This window comes from Protomyctophum parallelum, assembly GCF_964188405.1.
Source record: "Protomyctophum parallelum genome assembly, chromosome: 22".
Taxonomy (NCBI): Eukaryota; Metazoa; Chordata; class Actinopteri; order Myctophiformes; family Myctophidae; genus Protomyctophum; species Protomyctophum parallelum.
Window position 1 is genome coordinate 21,201,409 of NC_139714.1, and position 22,272 is coordinate 21,223,680.

The window sequence follows — 22,272 nt, forward strand, 5'->3', positions numbered from 1 at the left end:
CAGTCACATCTTGGCAATCTGTCAAACAATGTCTTGTCTTTTAATGTGCAAGTAACGGAAGTCGTACGATCATGTTTCTTTCAACTTAGAAATATTCCTAAAATTAGGTCCACATTAGGTTATCATTTGCAGACCTTGAAAAGTATTTATTTCATCTCGCTTCTTAGATTACCGCAATTCACTATTTACTCAGGGCTCAGCACAAAAGTTACGTCCCGTCTTCAACTTGTACAAAACTCTGCAGCTAGACTTCATTTCAACATTACTTTTAAAGGACCTATAACATAAAATTCAACTTTTTCAATTTATTTTGTGTTTTTGGGGCTCCCATGTGTGTTTTCTATCCCCACAAATAACCAATTTTGAACAATCAGGCCTTCATGTCATATGGGTGTTTTAATGGAAATTGCTCTCAGAAACAGCTCATCTGATGTTGGCCTCATCGTGATGTCACCAATGTCACCCTACTTTGTATAATTCCTCCATTTCTTCAGTCTTCAGTTGCAAATTTGCATTTCCACTTTGTTTACAATGTCCACCATTGTTGATTTTCCAAGCTGGCATGGAATGGAAACAAGCCTGGTTTTATCTAGCATGAGTATTATAATGACTCAAATATTAAATAATCTGCATATCAGCACCCTCTCCACCTCAGGACAGTGTGGTACTGCAGCTAAAACTGCTTTCAAAGTCCAGAAAGAAATGACAAGGCCTGGTTATATCAGAGTGGTGATTGAGGCTCAAACCATTAGAAATAACTTTGAGGGACATAGACAATATGATATTAAATATTAAAAGCAGTTTTAAAATGCATGTTATTTGCGCTTTAAAGCCCTGCGAGGCCTGCAGGCGCCCAGCTATAATCTGGGATATGCTGGAACCATACAGGCCAGTACGGAACCCTTAGATCCTCAGATATATGCTGGAACCATACAGGCCAGTACGCAGCCTTAGATCCTCAGATATGCTGGAACCATACAGGCCAGAACGCACCCTTAGATCCTCAGATATATGCTGGAACCATACAGGCCAGTACGCACCCTTAGATCCTCAGATATATGCTGGAACCATACAGGCCAGTACGCAGCCTTAGATCCTCAGATATGCTGGAACCATACAGGCCAGAACGCACCCTTAGATCCTCAGATATATGCTGGAACCATACAGGCCAGTACGCACCCTTAGATCCTCAGATATATGCTGGAACCATACAGGCCAGTACGCACCCTTAGATCCTCAGATATATGCTGGAACCATACAGGCCAGTACGCAGCCTTAGATCCTCAGATATGCTGGAACCATACAGGCCAGTACGCACCCTTAGATCCTCAGATATATGCTGGAACCATACAGGCCAGTATGCACCCTTAGATCCTCAGATATATGCTGGAACCATACAGGCCAGTACGCAGCCTTAGAACCTCAGATATATGCTGGAACCATACAGGCCAGTACGCACCCTTAGATCCTCAGATATATGCTGGAACCATACAGGCCAGTACGCACCCTTAGATCCTCAGATATATGCTGGAACCATACAGGCCAGTATGCACCCTTAGATCCTCAGATATATGCTGGAACCATACAGGCCAGTACGCACCCTTAGATCCTCAGATATATGCTGGAACCATACAGGCCAGTACGCAGCCTTAGAACCTCAGATATATGCTGGAACCATACAGGCCAGTACGCACCCTTAGATCCTCAGATATATGCTGGAACCATACAGGCCAGTACGCAGCCTTAGATCCTCAGATATATGCTGGAACCATACAGGCCAGTACGCAGCCTTAGAACCTCAGGAAGTTCCCTCGACTCGCCTGGTGGTCACCATATGGGCAACCAGGCTTTTGCTGCCCGGGCGCCCCCGACTCTGGAATGACCTACCTTCTGCTTTAAGGCTATAGCTAACTCAGTGTCAACTTTCAAATCACTTTTGAAAAGATATTTGTACACTAAAGCCTTTCCTTAGATTCATCATGTTTTCTTTTTTTGTATTTTTTTTTACATTTTTTTATGTCCATGTATGTATGTATATGATTTGGTTCTATTATTGTCTTATACGGTCTATTTTATGCATATCATTTGCTTGTTGTCACTGTGTGACCTTGACACTGTAAAGCACTTTGTAAACATTGTTTTCGAAAAGCGCTTTATAAATAAAGTTTATTATTATTATTATTATTATTATTATCTGTTCAAATGGGGGTGTGTGCTAATTAGTGTCAATTTGGGGGTCATTGACATGAAAAAGTTTGGGAACCATTGCTATAGCATGGTTTCTGTTCAATTACCGTCATATGCACTTACGTGTGTGTGCTGTGCGTGCGCGTGCGTGTGTGTGTGCATGCATGTGTGCGTGCGTGCACACAGTATGAGAGGTTGGTGTGTTAGTAGGTGTGTGCTGTATATTATGCTGGACAGTAAGAGAGTATGAATCTCTGTGTACGTGCGACTGTGTGTGCATATACTGTATGTATGCACTATGCATGTCGATTTCTGTTTGTGCGTATGCGTGCGCACGTGTGTGTGTGTGTGTGTGTGTGTGTGTGCGTGCGTGCACATGCGTGTGTGTGTGCGTGCGTGTACGCGTCCTCTCCACCGCGCCGGGCCAGGGGGGCTTGACTCTTATCAGCGGAATGAGCACGTCTGCTGTCTGAAGGAGGCTCAGGCATATTTACTCCATCGCGCCAAGACTCATTCTGCCTCTTTATTCTGACCGCAGACGGATGAAGGAGGGGGGGAGAGAGGGGGAGAGGGAGAGAGAGAGAGAGAGAGAGAGAGAGAGAGAGAGAGAGAGAGAGAGAGAGAGAGAGAGAGAGAGAGAGAGAGAGAGAGAGTGTCAGTCTGGGTCACGTCGCCGCCGTAAATTCCCCTCGAGACAGAGGGGCTCGCTCACTCCCCTCTTTCCCGACCACTAAATATCTCATTACTCCGGCTGGCACTCGGCGCGGCGAGCGAGGGAAATGCGGAGCCACCCGTTGAATGAGAGCGCCACCCCGGTTCCCTCATGATGCCTGCCTGGGAGAGAGGGTGGAGGAGGAGGGGTGCGACACCGGGCGCGAGTTGACACTTAGACACGCACGCACTCATGTACGCACGCGCACACACGCACGCACGCACGCACGCACGCACGGATATGCGGTATGTATATATATGGACGCTGCTTGAAGCTGATCCCTGGGCCAGCGTCTCTGCCAAAAAAAAAACACGTATACTTAAACGGCGGAGCTGTCAGTGTCTATACAGAGCACTCTGTCAGAGAGCATTTACACGTCGGCCGCCGTCTCTGCCTGACACACACACGCACATACACACACACACACACACACACACACACACACACACACACACACACACAAATGCAGTTGATACGTGCGGACATATTTATAGCTCGAAAATCAATCCCTCCCGCCATGTGCCTATCAAACACCATCAACTTCCTCTATCTCTTTCTTTCTCTCTGTCTCTCTCAATCATTCCACACATGCAGCCTATAACAATGTGTCCTATTCCGCACACTGCCTGCCACGACCCGCGCGGTGGTCCAGCACCGCTAATGGGACAGCCGCTGAGAAAACGTCGCCTGTGACCATCGCTGCATGGAAATGCTTTGAGGACGCCGTCCCTCCTTGCTGGAGAGAACGGCGATATATTCCAGGCGCGATCAGAATCAGAAATGACCTCCGAACATCGCCGATCCGATCAACACCATGCACGGACAGCGCCGTATTTGCGGGGGAAAACATTGTGGAAAGGCCGCGGCTAATACAGAAGCTATAATGTGGTCGTGCGCGTGCGCAACAACAGTGCAGGCGAGGCCCTAGCAACCGTGCATAGCAACCGGAGCACTTTCAGGAATGGAAAGCAGCGAGGCATATGGACATAAAGCGCATTAAGACGAGCATGCCTCGCACCTCGCCTATTTATTTTATAGGACGAGTATACTCGTCTCTAAGGCATCAAATGTGTTAAAAAAAACGTCTCATGTTAGCAATAGCTCACTTTCGCCAGAAACGTTAATATGTTGAAAATGTGCGCGCACATTTCCTGGTGCTGGGGGGGACTCTATATGGGATGTGCACGCACGTTTCCTGGTGCTGGGCAGGGTGTTAAAAGTAGATTTTCAGCTAAACCGTTTCATATTCGATAAAATAACTTTATCGACGAGAATTGTCGAAGTTGGCATACAGTGCCGCGCCATGAGCTTGTAGAGCTGCTATTTTTCAATAGCTAAAGTATAACATGATGCTGAAAAAACACCAAAAGGGGTTCCCGTCGTAAACGGGGTTAAAAGGCAAAGGAGCGGAGAGACGTGGCGACAGAGGAAGCCACTGTTTGGCGGCGTGTGTGCGTCTGCGAATGCAGAGAAGCCGAGTGCGGTATTTTTGGGGTCCTTCACATGAAATATTGAGCACCACTGAAACCATATAGAAACATGAGGTTTTTTAAGAAAACTGTCAGGATTTAGAAGCCTTTTATTTATTTATTTTAATGGTCCTCAGGTCTAAATCTGCGTTAATGACGATGAGAATGTGTCGGATGGTGTGCTTTATCACGGTGTCGTTCAGAGGTCAAGTCAGTGTCAAGATCTACAAGCTCACAACGTGTGCCACAACACAAAGCCATGCGTGGTGAGCTTTATATTGGCTCTTTTTGCGTTTTTAAACAATTCAGACCTGAGGACCATTCTACCACAAAAGTCTTCTAAATCGTGACAGTTTTCAGAAAATGTTTCTATGTCAGTGGTTCTCAAAGTTTTTCATGTCAAGGACCCCCAACAACTATATGTATTTGCCCGGCGACCCCCATCTGAAAATATGTTGTTCCAGCAGGGCATAATGTTCCATATATGTTGTTCGTAACGCGGCACTCACACTTAAAACATACCCAAAAGGGGTTCCCGCCCAGAATGGGTTAAAAACATCGGTGTAAAAGACGTCAAAATCTTGCGTGATTGTGCGTATATGTACTAAGGTTGTGCGATATTTCGGTTCTGCGGTTTAATACGGTTTAATGATTTCATTAAGGCTTTTTTCCGTCAAACCGAGAAACCGCATGTCATATGACATGTACGTTGCGTCATGTGAACGTGTCAATCACGTGATTACTGTTTACGGGAGCGCCTCTATGACGCTGCAGAAAGTGCCCGCATATGTGAAGAGAACGCGCGCGCGAAGAGAATACACTGAAATTAATGCAAGAAAATGGCGACAGGAATAGCAGCCGGAGACCTGGTCTCTAAACGAAACGCAACAGCCCCAGTTTGGCAACAGTTTGGCTCTGTGCCCAACAACACGGATGGAGACCCAGATGACCTGGACAGGCCAGTATGCAAGGTCTGCTTGAATAGAGTTAAGGCTACCGACGGCAACACGTCCAACTTAAAAGCCCATCTAAAAAGTAAACACCCACTGGCCTACAAGAGGCTGAATATCACGGGCAAAACACCGACTGCAGCTGTTGGACAGACGGGAATCTCAGCTGCTTTAGCCAAACACACGCCATACAGCCGAGACAGTAGAAGGTGGAAGACATGCACCGCAGCTGTAACCAACTACTTGGCGAAGGGAATGGTGTCTTTCAACACAGTAGACAAAAAAAAGAGTTCCGTAATATGGTGGGCAAACTGGATCCACGTCACGAGTTGCCTGATAGAAGGTATTTCTCAAAGACGGCTGTATACCTGCCCTATACAATAAAGAGAGAGAGAGGACCTGCAGAAGCTCGTGTCGGGATCAGAGTCCTTTTCACTGACGACTGACATGTGGTCAGCCCGTAACATGGCGCCATATATGTCGCTGACATTCCATGCCATCACCCCGGAGTGGAAGCTAGAATCAAGGTGCCTTCAAACTAGCTTTTTCCCCCGAACAACACACCGCTGACAATCTCACAGAAGCACTGGAAGGAGCACTTGCAAACTGGGGCTTAGAGGAAGGAAACCTTGTGGCAATAACAACGGGACAATGCCAGCAACATAAAAAAAGGCAATTGAGAAACTTGAATGGCAGTGGTTGGAACTGTTTCGGACACAACTTAAACTTGGCTGCCACCAACTCAGTGGCACAACAGAAAAAGAAGTGTGGACCGCGCGCTTGCAGTTTGTCATTCAATCACTACTGCATTCTCTCACAGCTGGCGCAGACAGCAGGCCCTATACACAGGAAACAACAGGAGGTGGACCTACCAGATCACCGTCTCATCACGGTAAGATAGCTCTACTAAATAATATAGTATAGGCCCAGCCGCCCAATAAGCCATTATAGCCCAATTCTCGTATTTTTCTTATTTAATGGTTCATTAATAAGTAGCGTAGGCCAGCAAACGTATGCCATTCACTTTTGTTATTTTCGTGACTTATGTGTTCGTGTATTTTTTATGTATATGTAGACAGGAGTGTATGACCCGCTGGGGTTCCCGACAAAAGATGATTGACCGTATCCTGGAGCAGGCGCCAGCTATTGGAGCAGTACTGTCGGAAGGACAGGGCGGCGAAGGTGTCATTCACTTGGCAAGACATGGATGTCCTGACGGCTATAAACCAGGGGCTGAAACCTGTTCACTGATATCTTGTCTGCAGAAAAATATGTCACGAGCTCCTGCATCCTACCCCTGTTAAATTTGTGCCGAGATGATGTGCTAGCTCTGAAAACGGGTGATGTCACACTAACGAAGGAAATCAAGTTGGGAGTTGTTGAGAGGCTACATAGCTATTACAAGTCAGACGAGGCTCAGAATCTGCTGCGCAAGTGACCGGGGTAAACCGGGGTTTTAAAATGTCCCAAACCGTCCAACCTTAATATGTACCGCTGTTTGGAGTGAATAATGCGTGCATGCGTGTCTGTGACGTGCTGTGTCTGCGTCTGTGCGTGCGCAGCGTGCGACACCGTGACGGGGGTCTCTGGTGACGTCAGGAAACAGAAATCAGCGGCGATAGAAACACGGCGCGCTGGGAACAGCCTCCGAGTGCAGCTCCAAATGACTTCACGCACGGCCTGAATAACCCATTCTGACCTGAGATCAGATTCTAAAAAATGTCTCCTACATCCTGACGGTTTTCTGAAAAAGCCTATGTTTCTGTGTCAGTCGTTCTTGGATCTTTAAAAAAATAGCAGACCTACAAGGTCGTAGCGCGCCACTCGGTGGCACCCCGTGGCTCTCAAAGTCAACAGAATGATGTCTGTATTATAATTATACCCACTCCTCTTCCGGGAGAATGCCTGTTTACTCCATCCAAACTTTGCATGCGTGCGCAAATAAAATGGCTGCGCGCATGCGTGTGTGTGCGTGCATTCGTGCGAGCGTGCACGCGCATGCTTGTGCAGGTTCTAGTGAATTACCTGTCCCGGTCATATCCACTTTCATTATGGCCTGACATTCACAGATTGTGTGGGCGCAAGCGTGTGTGTGTGTGTGTGTGTGTGTGTGTGTGTGTGTGTGTCCAAGTCCTGAATGTCACACCATAATGAGAATGGATATGACAGTGACAGGGCCATCAACGAACAGAGCGCACGCTGTCTCCTTCTCTTCCTGTGACATGTGGCACGCACACGCACTCGCACACACACACACACACACACACACACACACACACACACACACACACACACACACACACACACACACACACACACACACACACACACACACACACACACACACACACACACACACACACACACACACACACACACACACACACACAATTCTGTTGTATCCACAACAGCAACATCACCACCAAGACAATAACCAAACTCCATTTGCCAACCTTCATTCCCTCATTCAGGCCCAAAGTAATTACTTTTAAATTGCAAAACTGAGGCACTAACAATCGGATGTGGCAATTCGGGTCTGCCTCGGGCTAGACAGCTCGTTTTCAAATGGAAATGAAGGTATTTTGCCATTGTCCACTGCAATATCACTGTGTTACGGTTTGACTCTTTTCTGATGAAATGAAGGTATTTTGCCATTGTCCACTGCAATATCACTGTGTTACGCTTTGACTCTTTTCTGATGAAATGAAGGTATTTTGCCATTGTCCACTGCAATATCACTGTGTTACGCTTTGACTCTTTTCTGATGAAATGAAGGTATTTTGCCATTGTCCACTGCAATATCACTGTGTTACGCTTTGACTCTTTTCTGATGAAATGAAGGTATTTTGCCATTGTCCACTGCAATATCACTGTGTTACGCTTTGACTCTTTTCTGATGAAATGAAGGTATTTTGCCATTGTCCACTGCAATATCACTGTGTTACGCTTTGACTCTTTTCTGATGAAATGAAGGTATTTTGCCATTGTCCACTGCAATATCACTGTGTTACGGTTTGACTCTTTTCTGCCATTGTCCACTGCAATATCACTGTGTTACGCTTTGACTCTTTTCTGCCATTGTCCACTGCAATATCACTGTGTTACGGTTTGAGTCTTTTCTGATGAAATGAAGGTATTTTGCCATTGTACACCGCAATATCACTGTGTTACGGTTTGAGTCTTTTCTGATGAAATGAAGGTATTTTGCCATTGTCCACCGCAATATCACTGTGTTACGGTTTGACTCTTCTCTGCACGCCTGATAAAAAGCAAGGGGACACTAGCAGTGTTTCCAGGAATATTGTAGCTTTCTAGCTTAACGCCAATATGGGCGGTCCCTCGTACGAAATGCAGACTAACGCGTTGCGGCTGACACAGTTGATGGTTAGAGTGTCCGCCCTGAAACCGGGAGGTCGGGGGTTCGATCCCCGGCCGGGTCATACCAAAGACTGTCAAAATGGGACCCAATGCCTCCCTGCTTGGCACTCAGCAATCAATCAATCAATCAATCAATCAATCAAACTAATCGTACGACTTTGACGTATACATTTTGCTTTAAAGATGGAGTGCCATGATTTTTTTCCACCCTAAAACATGATCATCAGGTATTATTATAATATAAGGAGGAAGAACTTTTTACAAAAAGTGTACAGTATTTGTTAAAATGTTGTTTTTATGTGGGCACGCCCACCCGTTCATTAAGTATGCCTGGTTTGCCTGGTGGGTGGTGATGGGTGGTGATCCACCTGAACTGAAGCCGCACCCACAGCTGTAGTTGTATGATAAAGGGGGAGGGGTTAGGGGAGGGGCTGATAATGTGATGTCACTATTTTACTGTTTATTTCATTGGCCCGTTTGACTGTCAAGGGTTCAGCCTCCAGGAAGAAACCCTAAATACAAAGTTAACACGCCATTGCACATAAAAACGACTCCAGGGTGTCTAATGAAGTACTGTCACCTCATAGACACGTGAAAAACTGGAAAAAATAATTTTAATTTAATATGAACATGCACAAATTTGAACTGAAGCCAATGTGAATGCACAGCAAAGTGAAGAGTGTTAATCAAAAACTGTATCCGTAACGTGCAAGTGTTTTACACATTCAGAGTTGAGTGCGCACGTGCACACGCACACGCACACGCACACACACACACACACACACACACACACACACACACACACACACACACACACACACACACACACACACACGTACACGCGCACAGTGTAATTCTCTCATAGCTAAATCACAGCTCTGTCATGTTGTCCTCTGCACGGTGACGGGGCCTCGGCCGCCGCCGCGCAGCTGGGAGACGTTGGCCCCGTTATCTTGGCGTGACGCTAAATGTCACAGTGCTGATAGGGGTCACTGATGGGGGGGGAGGGGGGTCCTGTCTGAATGTGTCTGTCCAGCCCAGACACCGCCAGACCTGACCTGAGACCACGTTTCTGCTACAGTATTATGTTCCTTTTGAGACGAGATATGACGGATGTTTTGAGGGGCTGCTTGTCTTTTTTTTTTGGGGGGGGGGGGGGGGGGGGGGGCGTTTGAGAGACCTTTGCAAGACTTTGAAAAATGTGTCTTGGCAAAAAGAGAGAGGGGGTGCAGTCAGAGATGTGACAACATTGGTTCCATCGCAAGTCAGCAGGAGACAGAAAGAGAGCGAGAGAGAGAGAGAGAGGAAGGGGAGAGGTGTGTGTGCGTGTGCATGTGTGTGTGTGAGAGAGAGAGAGACAGAGACCGAGACACACAGAGAGAGAGAGAGAGAGAGAGAGAGAGAGATGAAGAAAGGGCAGTAGTACAGTACCTCCATAGTCTGAGACTGGTGCATGGCTTTGATTGCATTCTGTGCCATAGCTCTGGTAGAAAACGTGACAAACGCACATCCTGTAGGGAGGGGGGGACGGGGAGGGGGGACGGGGGGAGGGATGGAGGGATGGTGGAAGGGAGGAGGAGGAGGAAGAGGAGGAGGAGGAGGAGGAAGAGGAGGAGGAAAGACAAGAAAGAACAAAACAAAGACAAGAGGGTTGGACACGGTTGTTGTTATAAACCCCAAAAACAGAGATTGCTACCAAACAGAGAACGGCTAACAGGCAGACAACAGTGTTCAGTGCTCAGCTGGAGGAAAACGACAGTCGACAACAACAGGCAACGACAACCACAAAGCACAGTGTCCACGACGCTCTCGCCACCCTGAACACCACCACGTGCGCCCCATTCTGACCTGAGATCAGATTCATATGAGGTTTCCACTGGACACACACTGGTCTGATTAACCCATTCTAACCTGAGATCAGATTAAAAAAAAAGTCAAAATGAATGAATCAAATGAACACGTATGGGTCTTTAACTCTGAGAGTGTACAAATGGACCCTATAACGGGTCCATTTGGTTCCATTTGTACACTCTCAGAGTTAAATTAACATTGATTTTACAATATGAATTGGGGGTCTCAGAGATGGAAATGCCATTAAATGTGGGGGTCCGTAAACTAATGCATGTCAAACTGGGGGGGGGGGGTCCTTGAAATTAACCCATTCAGGACGGGAACCCATTTTGGTGTTAGCATCATGTTATGCTTTAGCTATTGAAAAATAGCAGATCTACAAGCTCATACGAGCTTGTAGGTCTGCTATTTTTAACGACTGACACAGAAACATAGCTTTTTCAGAAAACTGTCAGGATGTAGAAGACATTTATAGAATCTGATCTCAGGTCAGAATGGGTTAAACAGGTTGAGAATCACTGCTAGAGCAGTAAAACTCTTCTCTTATGGGGGGGGGGGGTCCCTGGCATATCATTTCAAATGGGGGTCCGCGGGATAATTTGTGTCAATTTGGGGGTCCTTGACATGAAAAAGTTTGGGGGGAAAAACGTTTTGGATTTCTGGGGGTTGTTGAAGCTCTTTGTATTCTCTATCTCTCTCTCTCTCTCTCTCTCTCTCTCTCTCATACTGTCCCGCAGTATCTTGCTCGTATAAGCGCATGGCGGATGATCCGAATGCAAGACCGCCTCGACGCTGTGAATCAGTCGACTTTATAGCATGAGAGCAATTGGAATGAATTTGGCCTGTGTCGTTGTTGTTGTGGCTGTGTGTGAACGAGTGCCCATGCACCTCCCATCTCTCCTCCTATTGTACGATACAGGAGAGAGATTGGACTAACCCCATGAGGGGCGCCAGGAGGAGAGGGCCCCCTTGGAGGAGAGGGCCCCCAGGAGGAGAGGGCCCCCACAGGAGGAGAGGGCCCCCTTGGAGAGAAGTCACATGGAAGACTGCGTGAGTTCAGTCGACGGGGGGGCGGAGACCTTGCTGACTGACAGTGGTGGCAGCCAATAAGGAAGGAACTGAGAATCAGACCGTGGCCGAGAGTTAGGGGGGGGGGTGTGTTTGGTTGTATGTAGGTTGAGGGGATTCAAGGGTGTGTTTTTGTATCCCTGCCAGGCGAGAGGGGTTCATCAGAGGAGAGAAGATGTGTGATAATTGCTTTGACCAAAGCCACCGCGGCTATAGCGTTACGCCAACCACCTCACCAAGCCACGTTAAAGCCATAGTCATCTCTGGACGCACGCACCGCACGCTCGCTCGCAAAGCAAGCAGGTTGACCTACAGTAGGCCGAGGCCGAGGTAACAGCCATGAGGGCAGGCCGTCTGAGTATACGCTACAGCACGAGAGAGAGAGAGAGAGAGAGGGGTCATCCGATGGGCTAACTATGGCTGTGTGGAAGGGGATGCACAGGGGGGGGGGGGGGGGGGAGAATACGTTTTGTGAGGAAGGAGAAGGAGGCCAGGGCAATCCCACAGAGAGAGAGATTGGAGCGAGAGAGAGAGAGAGAGAGAGAGAAGAAGAAAGAAAGAAAGAGAGAGAGAGCAGGAGCGTGAACAATGGAGGTGTGACCGAAGCGAAGGACAGATGTGGGGGGAAGAATAGCAGCGATCATTGTCCCCTTGGCCACCTCTATCAAAAGCCCATTTTGATAGAACTAGGTTGAGGTTGAGGGATGGGGGGAAGGGGGGGCTCTCCCTCCTGCCTCGCCTCCTGCACAGCGCTATAGACGGATCTCCTACGGTGCTTTCCCCCCCCCAGACGGAGAGAGAGTGTCCTGCTGTGTAACTGCAAAGCACACATACAGTGTACAGTACAGTACAGCAGCCGCAATCCTATTTTACACTTTATTTATAAAAGCTTTTTCTTTTTACTTTTCCCACATGTCGACCAAATCCTACCCCCCCCCCCCCCCCCCCCCCCCCGGCCCCGGGGTGTGCTGTCTGTGCTATTTGGCATTAGATGCTACACGGTCCTAAAGGGGGTCATCTTTAAACTAATTCAGAGGGGCTAGCCTTATTTTAGACATGTCCCCATGTCACTTTATCTTCTCCTCTTTCTTCTAAGGACGGTTGGCCCGTCCTCTGTTAGAAGGCCCGCTGGACCAGAAGTGAACCAGTTCTAGAGGATGGGTGGGTGGGTGGGAGGGGGAGGGAGGGGGGGAGGGAGGGGGGTCCGTTGTCACATTTTGAGGTTGGCCCACTATAGGCTGGTCCTGACTGACTAATTAGGCCTTTCCGTTCCCTCTATTTATAAAGCCATAACTCAGGCTAAACTGTCTTTTTGGCTGTCATGATGAACCCAGATACTCCCAATTAGGAGACGAAATATGTCTTTCCTTCGAGGAAGGAGCTCTTAAATGAAAAATGGCTCCCTATCCGCAGCATGTGTTTTGTTTTTTGTTTTTGTTTTTTTTTCATTTTGATCCATGCACAAAACAACGCTTCAAAATAAAGCCCCTCCCGGCACCGCCCGTCCGTGATTCATTAACTGTGCGTGTGCGTGTGTGTGTGTGTGCGTGTGTGCGTGCGTGTGTGTGTGTGCGTGTGCGACTGTACGTGCGGGGACAGATGGGACACGGTACCAGTGACTATAAATACCTCAACGGGCCGCATTCTGTCGTCAGCGGAGGACCCAAACAGTCCTCTAATGAAAGTAGGGTAGCTCCCCAGGCCCGGCCCATTCCACCAGTGGTGCGATCCATATTTTATTAATAGCAGGGCGGCGGAAGGGGGAGTATATAGTGCATCTCTGATTGATATACGACGTTTTAACAGGAGGCCCAACAGCGGAGCTATAAGTGGGATCCAGGGCCACCACTGTGCAGTATAACACACAGTCAGATATTCCCCCAAAATGCATCCGTTTGTAGAGCTCTGACAGTGGTATATCGTTAGCCTCATAGGATAAATGCCTAAGTCATTTTTTGGCGAAATTGAGATTTCTGCCTACAGCTGCTCTCCTGGGGCTGCTGCATCGTCCTGGATTAGCGCCTATGTCCTCAGCCAATCACAAAGCTCACTATCTTCAAAAATGATGATCTACCTAAGTCACTTGTGTGATTTGAGCATTTTTACGTTGCCGCCTAACTCACTTTGTGTGACTTGGGCATTTTTACATTGCATACACAGCAAACAACAGTTACTCTAATAGACCCCCAGGTGTTTAGTATGGAGTTAACATTACTCTAATAGACCCCCAGGTGTTTAGTATGGAGTTAACATTACTCTAATAGACCCCCAGGTGTTTAGTATGGAGTTAACATTACTCTAATAGACCCCCAGGTGTTTAGTATGGAGTTAACATTACTCTAATAGACCCCCAGGTGTTTAGTATGGAGTTAACATCACTCTAATAGACCCCCAGGTGTTTAGTATGGAGTTAACATCACTCTAATAGACCCCCAGATGTTTAGTATGGAGTTAACATCACTCTAATAGACCCCCAGGTGTTTAGTATGGAGTTAACATTACTCTAATAGACCCCCAGGTGTTTAGTATGGTGTTAACATTACTCTAATAGACCCCCAGGTGTTTAGCATGGAGTTAACATTACTCTAATAGACCCCCAGGTGTTTAGTATGGAGTTAACATCACTCTAATAGACCCCCAGGTGTTTAGTATGGAGTTAACATTACTCTAATAGACCCCCAGGTGTTTAGCATGGAGTTAACATTACTCTAATAGACCCCCAGGTGTTTAGCATGGAGTTAACATTACTCTAATAGACCCCCAGGTGTTTAGTATGGAGTTAACATCACTCTAATAGACCCCCAGGTGTTTAGTATGGAGTTAACATCACTTTAATAGACCCCAGGTGTTCTGTATGAAGTTAACATTACTCTAATAGACCCCCAGGTGTTTAGTATGGAGTTAACATTACTCTAATAGACCCCCAGGTGTTTAGTATGGAGTTAACATCACTCTAATAGACCCCCAGGTGTTCTGTATGGAGTTAACATTACTCTAACAGACCCCCAGGTGTTTAGTATGGAGTTGACATTACTCTAACAGACCCCCAGTGTTTAGTATGGAGTTAACATTACTCTAATAGACCACCAGGTGTTTAGTATGGAGTTAACATCACTCTAATAGACCCCCAGGTGTTTAGTATGGAGTTAACATTACTCTAACAGACCCCCAGGTGTTTAGTATGGAGTTAACATTACTCTAACAGACCCCCAGGTGTTTAGTATGGAGTTAACATTACTCTAATAGACCCCCAGGTGTTTAGTATGGAGTTAACATTACTCTAATAGACCCCCAGGTGTTTAGTATGGAGTTAACATTACTCTAATAGACCCCCAGGTGTTTAGTATGGAGTTAACATTACTCTAATAGACCCCCAGGTGTTTAGTATGGAGTTAACATTACTCTAATAGACCCCCAGGTGTTTAGTATGGAGTTAACATCACTCTAATAGACCCCCAGGTGTTTAGTATGGAGTTAACATTACTCGAATAGACCCACAGGTGTTTAGTATGGAGTTAACATTACTCTAATAGACCCCCAGGTGTTTAGTATGGAGTTAACATTACTCTAATAGACCCCCAGGTGTTTAGTATGGAGTTAACATTACTCTAATAGACCCCCAGGTGTTTAGTATGGAGTTAACATGACTCTAATAGGCCCAGGCCGTAGCGTAACGGTCTGGGCACCGGACTGGTAATCCAGTCGCAGTGTGCCGCGGGTTCGACTCCCGGACCCGACACGGCCTTTACTGCATGTCATCCCCCCATCTCTCTCCCGTTTCCTGTCAGCCTACTGTCTGTCCCTTCAAAAATCAATAAAAGGCGTAAGCCGCAAAAAAAATATCTTAAAAAAAAAAAAAAAACATTACTCTAATAGACCCCCAGGTGTTTAGTATGGAGTTAACATCACTCTAATAGACCCCCAGGTGTTTAGTATGGAGTTAACATTACTCTAATAGACCCCCAGGTGTTTAGTATGGAGTTAACATCACTCTAATAGACCCCCAGGTGTTTAGTAGACATGTATTAAAAAATGCCTAAGTCACAGATTATTTTCTTGAAAATGGCCTAAGTCACTTTTTTTTGTTATGGAATGACTCTCATGTTTATCTTTTTGTAAAAAACATTTTGTTAACCCCTCAGGAAGCCATTGTAAAAATCTGCATTAAAAACTCTTACATACTTGCGAGAAAATGTGTTTTTTCTTATTATCCGAAAATCATAAAAAATGACTTAGGCATTTATCCTATGAGGCTAACGATATACAGTAAATATACGTGCTTGTTTACCACTGGTCCCTACCCGGACCTGAGCTGAGATGGACCAGCGAGTTTGTTTCTATACCTGCATGGCTATATATATATAGCGTTGGGTGGCTCAAGCTCAAGGTTAACCCATTCTGACCTGAGATCAGATTCTATTAAACGTCTTCTACAGCCTGACAGTTTTCTGATGAAGCCATGTTTCTATGTCAGTCGTTCTTCGATAAAAAAAAAATAGCAGACCTACAAGCTCGATATGAGCTTGTAGATCTGCTATTTTTAAATAGCTAAAGCATGACATGATGCCAACACCAAAATGGGTTCCCGCGCAGAATGGGTTAATGTCATAGTTGAGGTCGGGGCGCCTAGCGGTCCAGGCGCATGCCACATATATACATGGGCCTGACGGCGCGTCGCGTGTTCGAGTCCCGTTCATGACGACCGTTTGCTGCGAGTCTCTCCCCCTTTCTCTCTCTCTCTCTCTCTCCCCCCTCTCTCTCTCTCTCTCTCTCTCTCTCTCTCTCTCTCTCTCTCTCTCTCTCTCCGTTCCTGTCATTCTTCACTGTAACTATCAACAAAGGCAGTAAAGCCAAAGACCAATATTAAAACTATATATATATATATATATATATTAGTTTAGGCGGAGAATATTCTACAGTATAGGGCCTGCGAATCGTAAATATTCACGATGAGAAAAAAGGCCGGGCGAAAAACGGGAAGGGGGGGGGGGAAGGAGGAGGAGGAGGTTAGGAGGTAAGGTAAGGATGCACGGTGTCACACTGAAAGGGTTCTAGGAGGCGTGGGGAAGCAGTGGGCGTGTGATGGAGCAGAGTGGATGTCTCATGGAGAGAGAGAGAGAGAGAGAGAGAGAGAGAGAGAGAGAGAGAGACATTAGAGAATACAGAGGCAAGCGAAATGGTGGAGCAAAGGAGCATGGGAGTTTGAGTTTCTATAGACTGAGGTGCAGGGGGGAAAGAACGTGTGGCTGCTTACAGACGCAACCTTCAAAAGAGAGAAGAATCCCAAAGACAGCGTTCAGAAACATTTCAACGATAACAACGTACATAACAACAACAACAACAACAACAACGTCAACAGGAATAAAATGGTGGGGGGGGGGGGGGAGTGTATAGTATACATACGTACATCACGTGACCAACACATAAGACACTGAACCTGTGTGACAATGACAGTGACAGCTTTGTGTGACAGCAGGAGCAGCGGGAGGGTGTGGGTTCGCACGCACACACACGCGAACACGCACGCACGCACGCACGCACGTCGTGCACACACACACACCATCTCCCTAGCACACAGAGAGAAACCACAGACAGAAGGGGGTGGGTGGTTTGGGGGGAGAGAAGAGGGGGGTTTGGGTGAGGGGAGGGGAAGGGAAGGTTGGGGGTGTGGGTGGGGGTGTGTTGGGTGTGTGGAGGAGGGGGAGGAGGGGGGGGGGAGGTCCCTGCATGACTATAGCGGGGAGAACATCCCTGCTCTGGATTCCTCGTATAGCCACCACGCTCTCCCTGCATCACTATAGCGGCTGCGCTAAAGGATGCGCTAGGCTAGAGGATGCGCTAGAGGATGCGCTAACGTATGCGCTAGAGGATGCGCTAGAGGATGCGATACATATGCGCTAGAGGATGCGCTAGAGGATGCGCTAACGTATGCGCTAGCGGATGCGCTAGAGGATGCGCTAACGTATGCGCTAGAGGATGCGCTAACGTATGCGCTAGAGGATGCGCTAGAGGATGCGCTAACGTATGCGCTAGAGGATGCGTTAGAGGATGCACTAACGTATGCGCTAGAGGATGCGCTAGAGGATGCGCTGCTAGCCGACGCCGTTGCCGTTGGAAAAGACTGCCCTGAGGTGGCTGGGATTTAAGAATGTATTAAGCCAACCTGGATCTTAATTTATATTTAAAAAAAAAAAGATCTTGCATTACTAGTAGCGAACGGTACACTTATACCCCCCTGGCTATGGGAACGGTACACTTATACCCCCCTGGCTATGGGAACGTCGTCGTGGCGCTTATACAGCGCTCGATATATAGCTTATACGAACAGCGCGGCTAACGGGCGCTCTGAAAGGAGGTTGGGTATAGGGCGAGGATGAGGAGGATCGGGAGGAGGAGGGAGAGCAGATCGGGGTTATAGGGGGCAAAGGAGCTGTGTTGAGAGAGAGAGAGAGAGAGAGAGAGAGAGAGAGAGAGAGAGAGAGACATGGATGAGGTATACAGTATGTATCATGTGCAATAGGAGTGTGTATTATGCTCTCACTGGACGGCGGGCGGGCCGGCTGTGTCATGCTGCACACACCTCTGCTGAGTCCGTCCGGCCCCCGGAGGATCCGGCACTCCTCGATCTGCCCGAACGCCGAGAACATGACCCGGATGTCGTTCTCGTTGCACTTCTTCGACACCATGCCGATGAACAGCTTCCTGTCCTCCACCGCTGGGGGGGGTGGGGTGGGGGGGAGACAGAACGAAGGGAAGGAGAGGTTTAGCCCATTTATACGATTCTATACAAATGTCTTCTATAAATCCTGACAGTTGTCTGAAAAACCCCATGTTTCCGTGTGTCATTTCGTTCTCAAACATTTCCATGTCAAGGACACCCAAAAATATATGTCATTGGCTACCGACCCCCCCCCCCCCCCCCCCCCATCTGAAAATATGTTGTTCCAGGGACCTCCCAGAAGCAAGGATTTGAGTTACAAACCTAAACTCTGAAAGAACATATATTCAAACATTTGGGCCACATTTTCATGCCAACTCTTCCCACTCAGACAAATCAGACTCTTCTCACACGGCCTCAGCAAAATCCTTTGCTAAACGGGAGAGTGAGGGGAAGCCAGAAAAGTCAGAGGGGGGGGAGGGGGCTACAGAAAGGCCTACTTGCAACTATTGCAAAAAAGTTGGCCACACCATAAATAAATGCTATGCTCTCAAAAACAAGAATCAGCCACCTAAAACTGTTGCTTTGATTAAAAGTCAGTCTTCCTCAGTGCCACCTGTTGCAGTAGGGCCGGTGCGCATTCCTGATCCTGAATTTCAGCCATTTCTGATGAAAGGTTTTGTCTCTCTGACAGAGGGGGGCCCTAAGGTACCTGTTGATATCATCAGGGACACTGCGTCCAATCAGTCTGTAATTCTAGAGCATGTGTTACCGTTTTCAGAAATGTCTGCAGTTAAATCTGATGTGCTAGTGAGGGGGTTTGATATGCAGTACGTGGGCCTGCCGCTCCATAAAATTTTTCTTGATTCTGATTTGGTCAAGGGGTGTGTTAAGGTGGGGCTCCGTGCTCAACTCCCGATCGAGGGGGTGACTCTTCTCTTGGGCAATGATTTGGCTGGTGGTAAAATGCTCATTAATCCAGAGGTAATTGCTGTTCCTCTGCCGGTGAACTCTGACGATTTGGCGTTGAAATTTCCAAAAGTGTTTTCAGTCTGTGCCATGACGCGGGCGATGGCTGAGCGTCAGAAGCTGGAGGCTGAGGTGGAGCTGTCTGACAGTTTTCTGGTTGACTATTCAGCTGCTCCACCTGCCTCTCCAGGGGCCCCTACCCATTCAGTTGTGTTGCCTCAAATTGATTCGAGAATATGCATGTCACGTGAGCAGCTAGTTGCTGACCAGAAACGGGATGCGACACTAGCTCCTCTCTTTGAAAGCGTTGTTTCAGGAGAGGCGTTGGAAGATTTGACAACAGGGCTTTTCCTGAAAAGCGATGTGCTCATGCGTAAATGGACACCTCCGCGGCTTTCTGGCCATGATGATTGGGGGGTGGTGGAACAAATTGTTATCCCTCAGTCATACCGAAGTGAGGTGTTGAAACTGGCTCATGATAACCCACTTTCTGGTCACCTGGGGATTAACAAGACTTTTGATCGTATCTTGCGGTACTTTTTCTGGCCAGGCCTAAAGGGTGATGTGCGTCATCATTGCAAAACGTGTCATGTATGCCAGGTTGCTAAAAAGCAGTTCATCTCTCCTTATCCACTTTATCCAATCCCTGTTATTGGTGAACCGTTCGAGCATGTGCAAATTGATTGTGTTGGGCCTTTGCCTCGCACTAAGAGTGGTAACAAATTCCTCTTAACTATAATGTGCACAGCGACTCGTTTTCCTGAGGCCATCCCATTGCGTTCCATTACAGCCCCAGCTGTTGTTAAGGCCTTGGTTAAGTTCTTCTCTATTTTCGGTTTACCTAGGGTGGCCCAATCTGATCAGGGCTCGAACTTCATGTCACGGGTCTTTGCGCAGGTCATGAAACAACTTAACATCACTCATGTGTGCTCGAGTGCTTATCACCCACAAAGTCAGGGAGCCATCGAGCGTTTCCATAGGACATTAAAGTCTATGTTGCGTACCTACTGCTTTGAATTCGACAAGGACTGGGACGAGGGTGTCCATCTCCTCCTCTTTGCCGCTCGTGAGGTGGTACAAGAATCCCTCGGCTTCAGTCCCGCCGAACTGGTGTTTGCACACACAGTCAGAGGGCCCCTGAGGCTTTTGCAGGAGAAGTGGCTGGGCGACAGCAAACCTCAAAATCTGCTCGACTATGTGTCCAAATTCCGTTTCAAACTTCACCGTGCTTGTGAATTGGCTAAAGAAAACATGACCGTTGCACAGGGAAAAATGAAAAGGTGGTTTGACAAAGATGCAAAAAGCAGGAGTTTTAGTCCAGGTGATAAAGTTCTGGTTTTGTTGCCCATTCCTGGCTCTGCTTTGCAGGCACGTTATGGTGGCCCTTATCTGGTCAAAAAGAAGGTTGGCGATCGAGACTACATCATTGACACCCCTGAACGTCGGCGACGGAGTAGGCTGTGTCATATTAATATGTTGAAGCCTTATTTTGACAGAGTCTCTCAGCCTGATTCCAACCCTTCTGATGGCACAGAGGTCAGTGTGCCACCTGAGCTGTCCAGTGGAAACGGTGATCCTGACAAGGTAACTCTGGCACTGTCTAGCAATGCCAGTGTTCCTCCCTCTGAATCTCAGGACGACCAAGATGATATTGTAGGTATCTCCACTGATGTTACTCATGGGCGACTTAGGAATTCAGAAATGCTTGCTAATCTTCATAATTGTCTTCCAAATTTGGTTCAGTCTCAACGTGAGGATGTGATCGGCTTAATTGGCTCTAATGCAAATCTCTTTTCAGACGTGCCGACCCGTACGCATGTTTTGCAGCATGACATTGATGTCGGTAGTTCCCCGCCAATTAAACAACACGCATATCGCGTTAATCCCGAAAAAAGGCAACGTCTCCAAAAGCAGGTGAACTACATGCTGGAAAATGGCATAGCTGTACCTAGCATAAGTGCTTGGAGTTCACCCTGCCTTTTGGCCGCTAAGTCTGATGGCTCGGATCGGTTTTGTACCGACTATCGAAAGGTGAACGGGGTCACAAAACCTGACTGTTATCCTTTGCCTAGGATCGATGATTGTGTTGATAAAGTTGGCTGTGCCAAATATGTCACGAAACTCGATCTACTAAAAGGATATTGGCAGGTGCCGTTAACGCCTAGGGCTCAAGCTATATCTGCCTTTGTGACCCCTGACGCTTTTCTAGAGTACACGGTAATGCCGTTTGGTGTTCGAAACGCTCCAGCAACGTTCCAGCGTTTGGTCAACACCGTTTTGTCGGGTTTATCGGGTGTCGAGGCTTATTTGGATGACATTTGCATTTATTCCACTACGTGGGATGAACACATCCAACAACTTCGTGAAGTATTTGGCAGGTTGAGTGAGGCAAATCTCACTTTAAATCTTGCCAAATGTGAGTTCGGGCAGGCTACAGTGACATACCTCGGCAAAATCGTGGGTCGGGGTCAAGTTAGGCCTGTACATTCTAAAGTGGAAGCCATCCTCTCGTTTCCTCATCCTGTTACTCGCCGTGGTCTAATGCGGTTTCTAGGAATGGCAGGATATTATAGAAGTTTCTGCAAAAACTTTTCTGCCGTTGCAGCCCCATTAACCGACTTGTTGAGCCCGAAAGTACGCTACAAATGGTCTCCGAGCTGTCAGCATTCATTTGATTGTATTAAAGCCTTGCTAACTAGTGCTCCAGTTCTTGCAGCACCTTCGTTCGAGCGGCCATTTAAACTCGCTGTGGATGCATGTGATGCTGGGGCGGGTGCGGTCCTACTACAAGATGGGGATGATGGGATTGAACACCCGGTCTCGTATTACTCCAAGAAATTCAATCGTCATCAACGTGTGTATTCCACAGTGGAGAAAGAAGCGCTAGCGCTTATTTTGGCCCTAAAGCATTTCGAGGTTTATGTGGGTTCCTCCAGTGAGCCTACCCTCGTCTTTACTGATCACAACCCTCTCGTTTTCCTGAACCAAATGCGGAACACAAACCGAAGGTTAATGAGGTGGTCTATCTTT

At 47.3% G+C, this 22,272-nt stretch overlaps 1 protein-coding gene across 1 annotated transcript in view; it reads right to left on the minus strand.

Moving 5' to 3' along the window:
- Positions 1–22,272, minus strand: part of celf2 (cugbp, Elav-like family member 2) — a 98,512-nt gene that overhangs the window by 31,428 nt on the left and 44,812 nt on the right. Inside the window, 2 exon segments of the mRNA XM_083757648.1 lie at positions 10,128–10,207; positions 18,196–18,330. Of these exon segments, the coding sequence (XP_083613774.1) occupies positions 10,128–10,207; positions 18,196–18,330 (215 nt within the window).